This window comes from Aquila chrysaetos, chromosome 6, assembly GCF_900496995.4.
Source record: "Aquila chrysaetos chrysaetos chromosome 6, bAquChr1.4, whole genome shotgun sequence".
In the NCBI taxonomy this organism is placed as follows: domain Eukaryota; kingdom Metazoa; phylum Chordata; class Aves; order Accipitriformes; family Accipitridae; genus Aquila; species Aquila chrysaetos.
Genome location: NC_044009.1, coordinates 27,447,977 through 27,466,952, shown reverse-complemented (window position 1 = coordinate 27,466,952; position 18,976 = coordinate 27,447,977). Strand labels below are relative to the sequence as shown.

Sequence of the window (18,976 nt, the reverse complement as noted above, 5' to 3'; positions counted from 1 at the left end):
ACCCAAAGACAGCTTATTGCTTCCCAAACTACTTCCCTCTTGGCTATGAGTGCTGTGCTTCACCACAGATTCTTACCCCTAAAGGTTCTAAAGAGTTTGAAAGGTCATGTGATTTTTTAAATTTTAAGTACTAGGTTAAAATTACTTCATGTTATAACACAGAGTTTACCCTCTTATTTATAGGTAGGCATTCTTATTTGTAGTCTATAGGCTACAAAGTTGCTTTCAAACATGCTGAGATATTTGTATATCTCTGCTGCTACAGAATTATCTTATTTCAACTACATTATCTATAAAATGTTATGTAGCTAAAATTGGCTTTAGAGAAAAAATGGGACTTACTACTGCAAGGAGCATACCAAGGCATGAACTAGTCACAATATTTCTAAATCTTGGTAAATCTTATGCAGAGCTGCAAAAAGTTGCACTGAAGTATGTGCATCTGATCTTCACATTTCATTTCAGTGTAATCTTCAACAGAAAAGCTACTGAATTTATGGATTTTAAACTCCTCAAGCCAGTTTATGTAGCCATAAAAAAAAGACAAAACCCAAAAATATCATATAGCCTGATCAAGCCTGAAAAGTCAAGTCAGACTTGCTCCATAGTCACATATTCTGGAACTGCTCAATAGTACAGGAAAATCTTGTCAGGGTTACGTAGAAAATGGCATTTATCTGTGCATTGTAAACATCTGTTCACTTTTACCCCTGGCTGTACATAATCCCAGCTGAGAAAAGGAGAGAGGAAACCTGAGCCAGGTGGGAAAACCTGGGACAGAAGAAGAAATGCATTTCTGAGCCAGCAACACTTGGGGCAGGTGCAAGAGCTTCCCCTCAAATTACCTCACCACAAAACTGGATCAAAGTAATGAGTTGACAATATGGTGAATACCACTGCTCATAAAGATTTACTGCTGATTATCTTTAAACTTTTTTTTTTAAAGTCGATATAGATCACCAAGATCTCATTGTATTGTATTAAATTGAAATTAACACCTCTCTTCACATGCAAAGCTTACTCCCAAATAATCACTAATAAAAAAAAAATTACCAGGTGGAAGAGCTGTGAGATATTTGACAAAATTGTACTACAACAATTCGTAAACTGTTTGAAACTCATGGCACTGTGCAAGAATCACACTTTTATGCAAGAGTATATATTCCAAGAACTGTATTTACTGCAACAATAATAATAAGCCCTAACACTAAATTTACTGTAACTGTAGCCATCTCTAGCTTAATCAAGCCCTCTCCTGTTTCTTAATTTTGTCTCCTGTCCTTGCCAATTTGAGCATGCTTATCTACAGTGCTGCCAGTTTGCAACAGTATTGTTTCAGAGAAAATGTTGCGGCAATGGGTAAGTAAGCCTACACTATGGTACCTGTTTTGAGTGCAGCTGGTGAAGACATGCCTAAGGTAAAATTTAAGTCACTCATTCAGTGCGGTGTCAGTAGCCTAGAACTCAGTCCTAGTGCAGTTGTTTTTACAACTGTGTCCTAGTTGTCCCAGTTTTTACTGTGTCCTAGTGTCTCAAGTTGTTTTTACTGCTTTCACTGAGGTTGTATCTTCACTAAAAGCTGAGACCAAGCATTTCTGCCATCTGCACTGTAAATCTTTCAGTGCAGTGTAGCTCAAAAAAGATCTGAGAACAATCCTACTGCAACTTACCACTTCTTGCCACAGGATGCTTGGAACTTAACTAAGCATTATAGGGCTTTGAGCACAAGAAATGCACCAGCTGCAAATGAACAAACCCTGTTCTTGATGGACATATGTCTCAACCCTTCATGCCCCACATTGGACGCCAAAATGGACTGTCGTGGTTTAACCCCAGCCAGCAACTAAGCACCACACAGCCACTCACTCACTCCCCCCTACCCAGTGGGATGGGGGGGGGGAGAATTGGAAGGAAAAACGTAGAACTCGTGGGCTGAGATAAGAACAGTTTAATAGAACAGAAAAGAAGAAACTAATAATGATAATAATAACAATAACAATATGAAAATAATAATAAAAGGATTGGAATATACAAAACAAGTGATGCACAATGCAAATTCTCACCACTCGCTGACCGATGCCCAGTTAGTTCCCAAGCAATGATCCCCCCCAGGCCAACTCCCCCAGTTTATACACTGGGCATGAAGTCACATGGAATTGAATACCCCTTTGGTCACTTTGCCTCAGCTGCCCTGGCTGTGTCCCCTCCCAACTTCTTGTGCCCCTCCAGCCTTCTTGCTGGCTGGGCATGAGAAGCTAAAAAATCCTTGACTTCGTCTGAACACTACTTAGCAACAACTGAAAACATCAGTGTGTTATTGACATTCTTCTCATCCTGAATCTAAGACATAACACTACACCAGCTACTAGAAAGAAAATTAACTCTATCCCAGCTGAGACCAGGACAGTATAGAATGATTCCTAGAAAGGTTTCTAAGGGTATACAACTACAGTTTGGCAGATGATTTTAGTGGAAGCGGCAGGTAATCATGGTTCATACTACTGCTGCTACACTGCTACCTATGTCTGAGCTAGTTGATTTTAAGTTAATTCACAGGTGTCTACACAAGGTGTAAGCATAAGATAGACCTGCTGTCAGAACTCAGAATATAACATTCAAAACAGAAACAACATAGATTTCTAATAACCCAATATTACCAATAATACTATATTACCCATATGCAGCAAAATATCCAGAAGTTTTTTATTACCATAGACAATACTGTAACTTCTTCAGACACCTATCAATTGCTCCCTTACCTTATCATTTCTGGTTGAATAGCTTCATGGTCCCACTTCATTCACTTGTGTACAGATTAAGTACTGAATCCAATTAGAGTTTTGGCATTGTCCTGAGCTTACAAAATTGTTTATTGCTCACAATCAGTTACACGCAAATATACAAGAATATCTAAAGTTACTAGCATAAAGTTGTATAACTGTAGCATATACAGCTAGAATTATTAATAAATTTATTTGACCTAATCCTGCTCTATTTAACTGTAATTGGATTTTCTTATTTATGCTTTCAGTGCAATTTGAATTTTAATTCATAAACTTTAATTTCTAAAATTCAATTTAGCTAAAATAGCCCCCCAAATTATAGTTCAGGAAATAAAGTTATACTGCAGTTCTTACCAAATCCATGCTCATTCCACAGCTCATGAGATGTTTTTCAGGCAGTATATATTATTTGTAGAAGAGGAAAAAAAAAAAAAACAAAAACAAACCAACCAACCACTTTTTTGGCTCTGGGGCCAAGGAACCGCCTTGTTTTAACCTTTGTACACCACATTTAAGAAATTCTTAAAACCTGTCAAAGCAAGTAAAGCTGTGGTAAAAAAAACAAACCCCAATGCATTTTTAAAGTATATTTCTGTTACTCTATAATTTTATGTAGTCATTATAGGGTTTGGTACCTTTTTTGCTATATGAAAAACTTGTCTTTCAGTAAACCTGCTAATGTTCAATTCACTCATATTTTTATGTAGAGTTTAACTTAAACAGCTCTTTAAAAATATCCAGCAGTTTCTCCCAAACCAATAAAGTTTTCCTGTATAATAAAAAACGTGTGCAGTGAGCTGCGTTTTGCCCTTCCTGGCCAATGAAAACACATCGATCATTTCCGCTTTTCTTGAGATGGCAAAACTTCACACTAGGTCTGACTTTCAATAGCTTCAAAAAAGTACCAAGTACTGGATGAACAGGCAGAATAAATCACTGCGTTCTTGCATTGGCAACTCAGAAACAGTGCTAAAAAAATAATGGCAGAGTCATTTGGGTAGCTCATGCAAGGCTGCTCCTGGGCATCTCTTTTATAAATATAAACTGCTTGTAGCAGACTCTGCACAAATAATCATTTTTCTAACAAATGCTTGGAGGCATTTATTAGGAGGATAGTCAGTGAATCTCTCAAACTAAGCAACCATTATGGGGTGCTGTATCTTCAAGTACTTTCAATTCAACATTGTTTATGCTAGCTAATTAAACTGATGAATAAAAATTACTTTAAAAAAAAAAAACTTCCCATCATAATTATTGCAACCATTTAGAGAAATCTGATGTGGAATTTGGTCATTAGTTAGCTGAAAATCACTGTTTGCATGTATAGCTCCATGGTCCTTACAAGTTTTTTTCAGACTTACATGTAGTATTTTTATTTTGCAGAACACAGCCAAATAACAAAGTTTACTAGCATATGCAAATCCACTCTCCTACCTGTATATCCTAATATTTGACAAGTCTATTTGCACTCCAAAGCATAAGCATTCATCCTGAGGGTGCAAGGAAATCAATGCTGCTTTAGCTCTTTTGGTCTCCCCTCTGACTTCGAAAAAGGCTAGAGCAAGCTAACACACCTTGAAGCATTAAACCAGCTTGTCATCTGCTTAATTTCTTATTTTTATTAATTTTATCAAAAGTTTCACTGAAAATTTACTGAAGTTGGTTCAAGGAAACACAGGATTCATTTTCTGTGTAGACCACAACCAGAACTTAAAAAAAAAAAAAAAACAAACCAAAAAAAACCCAACAAAAAAACCCCACCCAACCCCCAAAAACCCAGCAAACCCCCAGCAGCAGGTAGATGGAATGTATGCTGCCCTTTGACAGGCTATTTTAAAGGAAAAAGAACTAAAGATAACTTTAACTGTGTCTGGGCCTTAGAAGACCCATGCTGGTAGACCCTGCTGAGGAAATTCAGAAGATTCCCACATGCCCTGGGAAAGGCAATGTCCTACAGACTTCTCCCATCACACTACTGAAGACCCAAGGATTTGAATTTACTTCATCAGGAATAGCTATGGCTCTAAACTGAATTTGGTCCTCAGCATTTTTTCACACTCAGTTAATAGCAATTCAGTCACTTTCACAGTCATGTTGGATGTTTGAACCGTCAGGAAAAAACACAGTGAGAAGCTAGTTCATGAAACAACTAAAGGGAGACTTTGTAAAACATTTTTATCTTTTTGAGTATCTGTCAACTTACCACTAAAATACCACATCTCCAAGATAAGATATTGACAGCCTCTATTTAATAAAATTAACATAACAGAAGCAATTAATTCACAGCCTCTGTCCATAAGTTAAGGTATATAGAGAGGCTTAATTTCCTATGTAGCAAGAAACACTTGTATTTTCTTCCAGAGAATTTTGAATACAGTAACAAATATTTAATCTTATTTCATCTGTCAGTAGCATTGACATGAAAGGGCAGAGAATGGGTTGAGAGCGCAGTTGTTGAACACTATCAATATGTCTAAAAAATAAATGCTACTTATAAAACAGCCATTTTAATACTACTAGATAAGTAAAGCACCAAGAGAAGCCATTATTATGTTTCTTTCTTGCTGAAGCATAAAATAGTTGCATGCACAACAACTCTATGAAAGTAGTGGCATTCATTAATTATCCAGCATGAGATTTTTCTTAACATTCTGGACCAGCTGTGTAACTAATACAGACAGTATAACAGGAATTAATGACTATGTGATAGTGATAGTCTCTTTACTGATTCAACATCTTAATATTAATCTGTGAAAAGAAATAACTGTCATGACTTAATATTGACATGTTAAAAAAAAAAAAAAAGGTAAAATATTTTCAGAGCTTCACACACAGATTGCTTGCCACTAGTAGGTTAATTTCCCCCAAATTATCATACCACTTTCACAGCTGTCCTGAATACACTGTGGAAAAACAGGTGGCATCTGAGGTAGCTCCATTTGGAATTTCTTGGCAAAATCTGACTTTTTAAAGAGCTGACTATTTTATATTTTGAAATAAAATTAGACATGCGCTTATCCTAATATTACATCAGCTTTGACATATAAAAAAGGCATTTCAGTTGTTAAATCTTTCCTAACTATTCAGTATGGACACTGTAAAATTGGTATAGGGTCCAGAAGTAGATTTCCATCTTTTAGAAGCCTTTTTTTCTGAACAGGTTGTTAATTAACATTTGTACCTGAGCAGTATGCTGTATTTTCCAGTAACTGATTAGCTGTGAGTCGCATAATGCCTAAGACACAGAGAAAACTGGGATTACTTTAGAAAACTATCAGTCATGCTTCACGCATTTTTTTTTTTTTCATTTGGTAACTGTGTGATGAATTCAAACCCAACCAAAGAAAAATTGAAAGTTAAAGCAAACTGCCATATTTAATGAAATGCAAAAACAGTGTGCATAAAGTTACAAAAAATAATTAGAAAATTGTTCATGTATTATAAACTTGTAGTTTTTATAACTGATTCATGGAAATTTTGAAATATAGACTTAATATTAATTTTTTCTCTAAAGTCTATTGAAAATGGTTCACACATTTAAAACAGCTGTGTACTTTATTTTTTTTAAAATAATAGCTCCTGTAATACTACAAAAACCTAATACAGTATCAAAACAGTTGTCATTTTGTGTGTTACCCCAGCAACAGAACACAGTTGCATTTTGAGAAGACAGACTAGTAAAAAAAAAGAGAAATATTTTACAGGAAGCTTTACTTTTTTGAGGAAGAGTTCAAATACGTAAGATGGTCTTCAGAGTGCTATTAAGATTTTATTGCCATGAGTTTGAAATTATGCTTTCCACAACTGTCAACGCTATTAGTTACTGTGAACTTTTCAAATATTTATCCTCAACTATTTTAGTTTCCATATACTACATACAGGATTAGTTTATTTTTAAATGGAGTAGATTGATATTACTATTTTTATACTTTCCGTCTTTGAAATATGGTCTTTTCATCAACACAGAATCATAGAATAATTTAGGTTGGAGGGGACTCTGTGGTCATCTGCCCAACCCCTTGCTCAAGTTACTCAGGGACTTATCCCGTGAAGTCTTGAACATCTCCAACAATGGAAATTCCAGAACTTCTCTTGGCAACCTGTTCCAGAATTTAACCACCTTCGTGGTCAAACTTTTTTTCCCTAGTATCTAATTGGAATTTCCTTTTTTCCAACTTGTGTCCCTTGTCCTAGACGCAAACTTAGTAAGAGGAAAAAAGTATATTTCCATCAAAAAATGAGGACTCATGGAAAGCAAAATATTTCACAGAAAGCTGAATTTTGATGAGGTGGTTTTTTTGTTTTAATTAACTTAATGGATCTTTCCAGTAAAGCCTTAACTTTATTTCAATCGTTTCTGGTATTAGATGTTTCAGTTTTCTCTTTTGGCATGATTTCTCAATAAATACATAAAAAAATGTATTTATTGTTTCAATGGAGCAGAAACAAATTTGGAAGGATAGTGTTTCCTGGAAAAGTCTGGTTCTGTGTTTGGTTTGTTTTTCAAGTTTGGATGGGGGAAAGGACAGAAATGCGTCCAGCTCTGAGTATGTGGTGCTGTTATTTCTCAAATTAACAACTATGTGATATGAACATGTCTAGATTACTTTGCACATTGTATGTCATTTGTTTCCTTTTATGAACTTCCATTCCCTGCGAATACAAAAAAATAGAACGGTACATTTCTCTTTGGGCTCTGAGGAGCTGACACAAAGCTTGACACTATAAGGAATGCCTAACATAGTCAAAAAGGAGTTTGTACAAACATGCAACTTCTGTTGGTCTCAGTAAAGCCATGTCAGAAAAGCATTGTCTTAAAAACCACAGGCTAACTTCAATTTCTATGCGAGATGCTATTTTTCCTTTCCACTTCCACAACACCATACCAAAAAAAACACATTAATAGCTTAAAGGAAGCAACATTCTGCTTAGGGTTTACTGAGAGGAAACTAACAGGGATAGAACCCCAGGCCTGCAGCATGCATGCTCTCTGTCCGGTAATGCAGCAGTTGTGCAGCCACACAACTCTCCCCCCACTCATTTTCAGGGTACATTTGGGTCTGATATTGTAGCAGACAGAATGTGAATAGCTGAAGGTCTAGAAACACCTTTTTATGTAAACTGTGATGGGTAGCATAGCTTTTGTATTCACTTGTTCACAGCCCATTATTTGGGTACTTTATGTTCGGTTAAGAGTATGGAAAGAAAAGGGAAAATGATCTTTTGCCTTTTCCTGATTGTTGTACACTGAGCATCCCTCCCTCTCTGGAGGGAAACAAAATTTGGCCTTCTAGAATACACATTTAAGTACATTCTTACCATCTATTCAGAAAGCTTCTGGAGTGCAAAGCAAAGCAGACAGAGGAAGACACCTAGCAATCAGGGAGCTTGAAGTACTGTCAGAGACTGGCAAACTCCTGAGGAAAATAAGGACTAGATACATATAGTACATAAACTTCCTAGAGAACTAGAGGGGGTAGCACACAGTATGTTTCAACCCAAAAAGCCACATGGAGTTGCTAATGTCAGGACAAAACTAAAGGAAAAGATGAGATTTATGAGGATAGGGTTTAGAGAAAGGCTGACTTACAAGCACAATAATGTTACAATAAAACACATCTCTATACAACCGTTCTGGTGGTGTTGGTGTGTTTACCTGAAGGAAAAATTCAAAGTCGTGATATTTTAGCATTAGTTCATGGAATCCTAATGCAGACTGCAATGCTTAAAATTATGATTCTCTTTCACTGTAAGACTTTGTTGCTTATGAATTTGCCAAAGTAGAATGAAACTTCACATAACAGGATGTGTGCCATACTGGATTTTTCTGGAAATTTTCAACTAAAACATAAAAATTGATAAGTTCTAAAAATAAGAGGAAGGAAGAACACATCATTACAAGGTACAAGTTTTGCTGAGGAGCTCTAGCACCCACAATCTGCAGCAAGGGTCTTCAAAGGCTGGAAGACCCTGCGGACTGAGGGAGCATGGAATTAAAATTGCCCCTTCTTTGGTTCTGAGTGCTTGTGTTTGCAGTCTTCATAGTTTTTTCCACAGTAAGAAATGCAGCCATGATTAAGTATATATACAATTTAGTACACTGCTTACATATTTGTTTAGTTACTGCAGTACTAAAGAACACTGGAGCCACTGTATTTTGGTACAAAGTTACTATAATTTTATACTCCAGGCCTAGCTAAAACTAGGAATGCAAATATAGCATAACACAGAATTATAATTAGCATATCATAGAACTGAAACAAAGAGTATTAGATGAAAATATATAAATTAAAAATAGGTCAAATTCTGCACTTTCACTCTTAATTTTCATGAGTGGCAGACATCTGTAAAACTTAATTCTTCCAGTCTCATTACAAAAAGAATGTATGCCTGTTCATGTTTAAAAATTCTCAAATTATTTTAAAAAATGAAAGATGCAAATATTTTAGGTACAGCCAATTTCATAGGTAGAATTGATTACACTCTTTCTGAACTTCTTTGCTGAGTTGCATCTCAAAAAAATGAAAATTGCATGTCAGTAAAGTTTTTACCTTTTTCTCCCTGAATCCAGCCATCATAAAATATGCTTTTCCCTCTGAAATACTTTCCAATATTTCTTCTTAAACAGACAGCAGCTCCTGAATCAATCTAATTCATAACTAAAATTCACAATCTTCTGTAGTTTATGTCAACACGAACAACAGAGATTTAAATTATTAGCTATAGCACAATCAAGATCTCACAAGTGAAGAACTTCAATAAAACAAAGATTCATGAATTTTCATCCTCTGTTAAGATTACACAACACCTGGGTCATGAAGTTAAGGCACCTGGGTCTTAGAAACAATCATTTCAGACAGTCCTTTTCACAAATTTTTCTTACTGCCAATCAAAATCACCTAGGATTTTTGCCCCTTTTATTCCCATTGAAAATCTATTTTGGGACATTGCTCTGACAATGAGAAACCTTTTCCAGCCTACCTCTTTTAATGATCTCCATGTGCTATATATATTCCTATGCCAGCAGTGGCTTTCAACTTAAGCTGTTGCTCTCCTGTCAAGTTTACCCATTCAATATGTTTATAAGAATCTCAGTCTTTCTGCTAATCTAAAAAAACCGTTTTCTTAGTCCACTTCAAGAAATAAGATGATACTCTTCCCTTTGATATCCCTACTAGGCACCTACCTTCAGTTTGATGTTGGCTTTTTTCAGTATAGATGACCAGAATCCTAAATTTCCACTCCTACTTTCTAATTCTCTTCCGAATAGTTGCAAGTATCAGATCCTGGACTGTTTGCACAGCCATGGTGGTTAACAGCTGTTCCACAATCAAGTAGTTAAATTAAGGCTGCAACAGAAATACTTACTATTCACTTTAACTTCATGACCTTATATCTGGATTGTTGAACTTTATAATATTTCTGTTGTTATACTACTGAAGTTCACCTGCTTCCTCCTGACCCTCTTCCTTTCATGATCAGGTTCATTTCAGGTTCACCATTTCATGATGAAGTTCATGATCAGATTGCTCCCAATAAGCAATATTCTCATCAGAACTGGATATCAGATTGCTCAGGAAGGAGAGAACTTTGGAAAACTTTCTGCCTTTTGTTCTTTTTTCCATCTGTTTGTCATTGTCATTGCCTGAAAAACAGGTAGGGCTTGTCAAACTGTTTGAGCAGACTTACATGCTCAGCTGGCTGGATCACACATTTGTTTCATAATTATGTAATTATACCGAGTTTATCTTTAAACCCAGATCCTGCTCAGTGGTTTCTTTCCTTCTTCCTTCCCTATTTTTCATTATTATTTTGGGCCAAAATTCACACTTTAGCTCATATTTTACATAGTCCAAAGGTCCAGCTTCAGATTCTTACAGTGAATATTGTAACTTGGAATTTTTAGAGGTGTAAATTTTCCTCCTCACTGAGATGCTGCTAAAATTAATCTTTGTTTATAGGTAATACTGAAATTACACAACACAAATAGTTATTAACTTAAAGCCCAGAAAGTAGACATAAAACTATTTTGAGACAAATACTATTTCAGTGGGAATTTTTTTTATGCAAATATTGAAACTGGTGAGTGAGCTGAACTAACATTGAAAAAATATTTATTAAATCTTACCTTCTCCCTTCTTTCTTTTTTTTCAAATCACTTGCAAAAATCAGCTCAGCTTTATGATGAAAATGCAGCTGAACTTTGCTGCTAATTGTACTGTTGGACACCAATAATTAAATGCAAATAATTCAGAAGATATTAACAATTAATTTCTTCCATAACAAATTCACTGAAAAATAAGCATTACAAAAATATTTTTACTTGAAATAACTGCAAGACTTATTTAAAAGATATCAAATGTAAAAAATGAGCATATTATTTTATCGCTTTTCGAAGAATATAATTTTCTACTCTGTTTTTCTTTGGTATTAGCATATAAATTACTATTTTGCAATTATGCTCTGTGAATTGAAGTAAATAAAATAATTTGGAGCAATCTTCAGGTTCATGAGCCAAATTAATAACAGTGTTGGTTTTAAACTTACGCTTATAGGCTATATTTATTTATGTTTTGTAGTGATTCTGCCACAGTCTCTTTTATGATAAAAAACAGAACTTTGGAAGCAAACCAAGAATGCTGCTGTTTGTGTTAGTGGGGATTTTAACATTGTCATAGCCAAAAGCATGGCAACACACACGCACACACAGTCTTTTTTTTTTTTTTTTAGAATGATCCAGAAAGCATTAATATTGGGAGATTCAAACACTAAGACAACATGTTATCTCCAGGTAGGGCTTCTATTGGAAACAGCTGAATTACAGAGAACAGAAAAAAAGGCAGAGAAAGGTGTATGCACAATGCAATCAATATAATTTTACCTCCTGGAAGCTTTGTCTCTCAAGTTTTTCTGGTTTTGATTCTTCGCACGTTTTTTTGAAATTGTAAAGAATGAGATATCGACATACATATACATATATTTACATTTCCACAACATATAAACCTGTTGAAGGTCATGTAAACAAGGATGAGGCAAATGTTGGGAAGGACACTTGCATGAAATCACAGAAGTTAAGGTTTTCAACAAAACTGTTACTGCTGATATGGTCTAATTTAGCAAAACAGAATGTTAACTGTTTAGAATCAGAACATATTAGTTGAGACTACTGAAAGGTCAAATCACAAAGAGAAAGAGCTGTGATTCCAAACCTGAAAATATTTATGTTTAATTCTTAACCACTTTCAAAAGAAACATTTTATTTCAGTTCATGGAACCGGCAATAATGAATACATGTAAGTGTTGGCAGCATCTAGACCTGTCAAATAAATTCATCAATTATAAAACAATATGTAATTCGTTAACACAGACACCAAATCTATGACCAAAGGAAAACAAATCTGTAAGTTTGCCTAGAACAAATGACAAGCATATACAAAATTTCCTGATCAATTAGGCATCATTGAACAAAATTAAGAAACTGAACTACAGTTTACCTCTTAAATTACTGTTGCAAAACAGGTTTCATTAATCTTCCAGGCTAGTAGCAGTCAGTATGACAATTCAACAAAAAACAAATGGAATAATTTTCTCTATAAAGGACATTAATATTATACATATAAGTAAAATTTCAAGAGCACTGCTTTTTATTAAAATAGTAGGATGTTCCCAATTCCCAAATTCAATGGAACAAATTTAAATCAGTAATGAGTAAGATAGAGTACATTCTATCAAAGGAAACTATTTCAGATGTTTTTCCTAATGCCCTGAAGTACACACACCAGTTTTTATCACAATAATTCTCAACATTAAAAGCAGTAAAGAAATGTTCTAAAAATTACTGCTTTCTCATTCAGCAAGCCTGTTCCTACTATCCTTTAAAGTACTATCTACCTTGTTGAGTGTCATACTGGTTGTTTAGGGGTTTTTAACTCCTGTTAACATTGCTGAGTCAAAAACAATTCCCTGGAGTAGTGAGCTGGATTACATGCCTTTTCCTCTAGCATCAGAAGTACTATACACTGATCACTGGTCACTGTACCAAATTTTGTCCTTACTTACACCTGTGACTCCTCAATGTATGAAGTCGATGAAAGAATTTGGCCCGAATATTTTGATTATAACTTACAATACCTATACTGGGATAAGAATAATGAAGCTAAAAATAAAAAGGATGATCAAAACCCAGAATAAGTTTGCAAAATAACATGGCATAATACCAGCATGGTCAACTATTCCATGAATTATGTTCTAAAAGTCCATAGGTTCATCAGCACTGATTCCAAAGTTGTATTTAGTATTAATCATCTAATTCTTCCATTAAGCAGGACTAGTTTCACATTCAAATAATTGCTGGTTCAGGAATTTGTTCCCGTCCTGCACAAATGCTTAACTTTGAATTGGATTGAACTGATCAGCAAAGTTAAGCATATGTGTATCCAGTATTGGTATCTGTCAGGAAACATGATTTATTTTGCACTTTTTTAATACAGCAATAAAATTTCACAATATACAAAATTGTATCTATTTCCTGGGGATCCAAGTGGGGAAATTTTTAATTATACCGTTTTCTACTTGTAAGCCATTTCTAGTTTTAAAATTAAAAAACATAACGATTCCATCCTCACTTCTTTTTAAAGAAGCACAGTAGAAAAAAAACAACACAACTTTTTTTTTCCCTGTTGCTATAATATAACTTTCTAATCTTCTTACTTTGTAAAGTTACAGACTGATAAAAACCAAATGGGGTTAATATGGTATTTGGCAACTCCTCAGATTCATACAAGTTTAATCACTGAAGCAATCAGATCATGATCGACAAATATTAAGTGTAATAAATACCCTATTTTGAACTAAAAGATCTTTTTTTGATGGATATTCATAATTTATTTTATGGAAGCCATCATTTTCATATATGTGCTGTTCTAACAACATACTTCTGATTTGCTATATGCCTTATTTGCATTAATACAGTTGCATATAAGTGTTTTAAAAAGATATGTAAACCTGAGATAAAATATCACAATGTTGCCACATAACTGGAACAAGTTTTACTTGTCCACAGGACCTTAGTTTTATCTGTACCTTTTTTTAGACTATTTATAATGCATTCCAAATGCCAAGATCTAATTAATAGCAGAAATAAATACATTATAAGATGCCATAGACTATCATTGATAGAGTCAGTTGGAACAAGATAGTCACTGAAAAGAATAACTTGTAGCTGATATGGAAGAATTAAAAACTGCACTGGATAAAACCACAGCTGGGAGAATGTTCGTATATTTGTATAATTAATCATTGTTAAAATTTTCAAAATTATGTTGCTCACTGAGAGTAAAAGATCAAATAGAATTGCATATACTGGACACCATCAAAACAAGGACCATCTAACAACTGCAATTTTGTGTCATCTTTTCAACCCCTCTCCTGCCCACATTTCTAAATTCTTTTTTATCCTCTCATAAGTAACTAAATCTTTGTGTCCATAAATGTGGAAGACTAAAACGTTACTACCTCTTTATCCGTCTTCACATAACTAATGCATAATTCATTAACAAATGCTAAGTGGAAAAAATTGCTTCAAAGTCTGAGAATCATTCTTGTAAAAACTTTTGATGAGTGGATTTAGTTACTTAAGACTGAATAATTACTGACAAGTGTTAACAGCTTACTATAAGACAGAAAATGTCAGGTCTGAAAAATGCACAGTCAGTACAAATTATAATGAAATTGCAGCTCTTAAATTATTGAGGAAAAAATAGTCATTTTGAACTTAATCCTTTTATAGAATGTTCATTAATCAATGCTGAATTTTACAAGGACTGCAGGTATAAAACATGAAATAATGAGTATTTGTTCCTGATATAGTTGGATGACAAGCATTCTTTGACAGTTTATGCATAATAAATTTTCTGATCTGATATAATCTATTAAGCTTTGGGGATCCAAATAAGGATCAGTCACCTAGGTTCAAGCAATCAGTCACAAGACCTCACAAATAGGAGTGAAAAATTTTAGCATTTTCATCAATATTAACTAAAATATTTGTGATTATTTTATTATTTTACTATTTATTGTGAGCAGAAAACAAGGTAAACTCTGCTAAACAAAAAACAAACTTAAGGTTCCATGCATCTAGACTAATAGGAATAGAAAGGCAAACATTTGAATGAGCATCAGAAAGCATGAAATGCTTTTGGATTATTTAACTTTTTCACTATTTAAGTAGCTTTTTAATGAAAAGAAACTTACCCCAAACTTAATTTTAGTTTAACGATTTTAAACCAAAAATGGAATAGAAGCTTGGGGATGCATCTAGAGATTTCATCTATCACACTTTTTTTTTTTTCCCCCTTCCTGTTTTCTTTAACATAATGATTTCAGTTGGAGTCTATGGAGAGGACTTCATTGTTTTACTGTGCTTGTTCATGTCCTCACAAGTTTTCAGTAACACCTACAAGCTCTCTCTTAGAACAATATATTATTTTCCTCCCCTTAGCAAACAATTTTTAATATAAATACATAACACCTTAAGGTTTGACTTGATAGTAAAATGTTATTTGAACTTTTGTTTTTCTTTTAAAGATTGGAATTATTATGTTTTCTTTTTCCACTCTTTAAAATTTATTTTTTGACAATTAGGAGACAAAACTCAGCTTATTCCTGTTGCCCCTGTGTAAGAACTCAGCTAATTCTGAATTGTTTAAACAGGATACAGCAGCTTGTTCCAGGAATGCCTGAGTGTAGCACTGATGGCAATAAAGATGAGGCACTTGCATAAGTAAAGATAGCAGAACCACCCTCTTGGTTTTGGGTGGGTTTTTTTGGTTTGGGATGGCTTGGGGTTTTTTGGTAATGCTATTCTTCATATTATTCAAAATCCACATTATGCACCATATTAGATTACATTCTCTATATACTGTATTCGATTAGATCACATACATCTGCAATTTATAATGACTGGGGAAGCACGTACTCTCTAGTATTAAATCAAATGCACTTGATCCTATCCAGATCATGTTTGTTCTTTCAGATCTGAATTGTATGTAATCTCAAAAAAATAAAATATTTGGAATCTATGAAAATAAGTTGCTGTGCACAGCTCCAAAATTTTAGAGGAATTTATTTGTCTGCAGATATAAAGTCAATCTGCCCTATCAAAACATGAAAACAAAATTTCTTCTTAGGTGCCTCTAGACTCTTCTCAGTGTTAAACATCCACATTTAAAATAATTCAGCTTTTTCAAGCAAGCATGACACTCTGTGTCCAAATGCCACTGTTGTTACAACCTGCTCTCAAGAATGCTAAAATCTGATTTTAGGTCTGTTACTTAGCTAAAATCTTCCTAGATCAAGACAAGAATATTTAATGTTACGATATCATTCTTACTGTAACTTAGATCGATTAATATTCAATAAAAACATGCCTGGAATATCTACTTCACACTTATGAAGAGCTTGCTTGTGTTTACAGCTGTTCTAAAGTAATCAAACTTTTCATAAGACTAGAGAATAAAATAAAAAAAAATTGACATTCTGTTATATTTAGCAGTTACAGAGGGCTATTGGAATTTTTCACTTGACATGACAGTAATGTATAAAGTGGAAAAAACAGTGCATCTTTATTGCTGTTGTCAGAAAATAGTAATTAACACTGAGCGTATTTTTCCATCGCAGAGGCCTAACTTTAATCTGTTACACTGACAAAGGCCGAATGTATTTTTTTCTATGGGCAGTTCAACCTGGCAACCACATCGCAACAGGAGGCCCAGGCAGCTATGTCAATGTTGTACCTGAACTAGAATGACTAGATGCATTTTTGTGTGGTCCTATCACATCTTACCTTAAGTTTAGCTAGGAGGAATTCGTGATCCTGCAGTAGTTTTTTAGTCTCATCTTGATTGCTGCCAATTTCTAATAAATTCGGTGTTGATTCAGCCAGCTGAAGCTTCACCCATTTTCCACACTGTAATAAGTAAACAATTACAGCCTTCAGAAAACACAAGCTTTCCTTCATTTATTTACTCACACGGACTCTCAGGTCACATATACTTTCCATGGTCATGGGAGCACAGGGACCCATAAACATGTACTCAATTGCAGAATGAAGACACAGAGGATAAAATAGAAACTTCACTTCATTTGAAACAAGTATCAAAATCCCAGACTCTAGTCTTATCCAATAGCTACTGTGATTTTGGTTTTGCCTGTGAAGAGTAAGATTATCACAATGAGCCAAAAAGGTTTCTCCAACTCATCTCCCCTTTCAGCTGAAGATCGCATAAATAGTTAAGGAAACTTGGTGGGTGGTGGAGTGGGCAGAAGGTACAAATATATTCCAGCAGATACAAAGACCATAACCCCAAATCTTATTTCTATCACGCAGATCCAACACACCTGTATACTGAATATATAAAGGGAGAGATTGCACAACTAGCAGCAGGGACACTTAGTAGCCTTTGGAATAAGAGCCCAAACAGCAATCTCCCATTGTCTCCTGGAAGATACACAAAGAAAGGAAGCTTGACAGCAATGCATAGCTAATTCTTTCCTCGCTGTGTCGCGGAACTGCTACAGCCTGAGAAGTGTGACTCGGTGAGGATGGTGATAAGGAACGAAGCAGCGATGTCACTGGAGGATAGTATGGCTCCCACAGCATGCAAGGGAAAAATAAATGTCTTCGCCCTAAACTTAAGTCTCCTTGCAACAAGATTACTCCCCTGTGGTGGCAGACAGAGTCTCCCAGGAAGGGTGAGAACTGATAGGAGAGAACCTTCGTACCGGCACAACTGAGGTAACCCCATCCAGAATAATCTCCCTAATTCGGTGACAGCCCAACTCACTGTCACCTTATTCTGCATTACAAAGTCTAGTGGCTGAGGCTAGCACGTATTCCAAAGTTGCCTGGAGAACATAGAAACAAACTGCCAATAAATTCCAGCTGGGATTCAGTACCTAGGCATCCAGCTTTACTCCCCATGCCAAATTTTGTGCAAGCTGTAGGTGTGGATTCTAGCTCACAGAACAGGCCTTTAGGTGCTTATAAGTGCAACTATATACACACAAGGGCTTCTGCTAAAACACATGGGAATATGAATTCACGCTTTCAAAAATAACCACTCATTATCAGGTTTAGGCTTTTTTTTTCCCCAGCAAATACTTCAAAAAAAGACACACGATCTGCATTTATGGAGTTGGTAGACTACTTATTATGTAAAATCATTGCTGAGTATAGTTTAAAAATAATTCTTGAGGAGTCTCAACTACGAATAAAGGTAACGTCAGGCTAATTAACACATTTTCATGGCACTCTGCCTTTATCTCTTTTTAAAAAGAGTAAGAGGAATTCCTTGCCTCTAAAAGCTTACGTATTTTGGCCAGATTATTTATTCTATTTTAAAAAAAAAAAAAGAAACCACAAATGGAAATTCTGAACAGACACAAGTGTTAACTTCCAAGGAAGCTCTATTAAATACTAACTGATTAAATGACCTTGCCTTGTCATTTTACGCTAACTCTTCATTTGCACGGAACATTTAAAAGACGTAGTAATCACTGAGTAGCAGAAAGCCAACCACACACATGCTAGCAGTTGCTGCCTTACCTTAAGTACAGCTATAACAATACTGGCATCCCCAGCCTGAACAGCAACAGAACTGACTGTTGTTGTAGAAAGCTTCTGCTCCAAACTGGCTTCATTTGACATGGTGTTTCAAAATGGGGCTTCATGCATTAAAGCAGACTTGAAACGCTCTTGCAAGGTTCACTGTTCATTTCAGAAAACAACAGAGTTGCTTGGATTCATTCAGTGAAACAGCTCAGCTAACACCGATTAGTCTGCCAAAAGGAAAGAACAGGAGGTTAAAAATAGACAACTCCTTTGAGTTTATCATTCTTGAGAGAGATTTGACACACCCCTAGTTTGGTAGCATTAAGCTGCCTGTTCTTTTTTGTCACCATCTGAAGTGTGAAGGGCTTCTTCCATGAACATCCAAAGGAAAAGAGATTCTCAAATTAAAATAGCTAGAAAAAAAATTATTGTTGAGTCTGAAAAAAAACAGTGTTTTGAGGTTTCAGAACATGCAACTATACAATCTACATTTTCACATTCTACAAGTAAAATATTTTCTCATTTACTAGTTACTGAATATATTTGCTCAACATAATCCTACCATTGGGTCCAAAAATATTTA

The 18,976-nt window shown here is 35.0% G+C and overlaps 1 protein-coding gene across 5 annotated transcripts in view; it reads right to left on the bottom strand.

The window, feature by feature from the left end:
• The window catches only part of CCDC141 (coiled-coil domain containing 141), a 111,164-nt gene extending 92,578 nt beyond the window's left edge, over positions 1-18,586 (bottom strand). For all 5 annotated transcript variants that reach the window (XR_003924084.1, XM_030019194.1, XM_030019193.1 and 2 more), the window contains exons 1-2: positions 18,388-18,586; positions 16,627-16,749 (exon numbers count right to left, since the gene is read on the bottom strand). Coding sequence is in view for 4 of the 5 variants with exons in the window: in XM_030019194.1 (XP_029875054.1) it covers positions 16,627-16,749; positions 18,388-18,489 (225 nt within the window). In the remaining variant the exon portion in view is untranslated. The remainder of the gene's footprint in view (positions 1-16,626; positions 16,750-18,387) is intronic.
• Between the last annotated feature and the right edge of the window lie 390 nt (positions 18,587-18,976).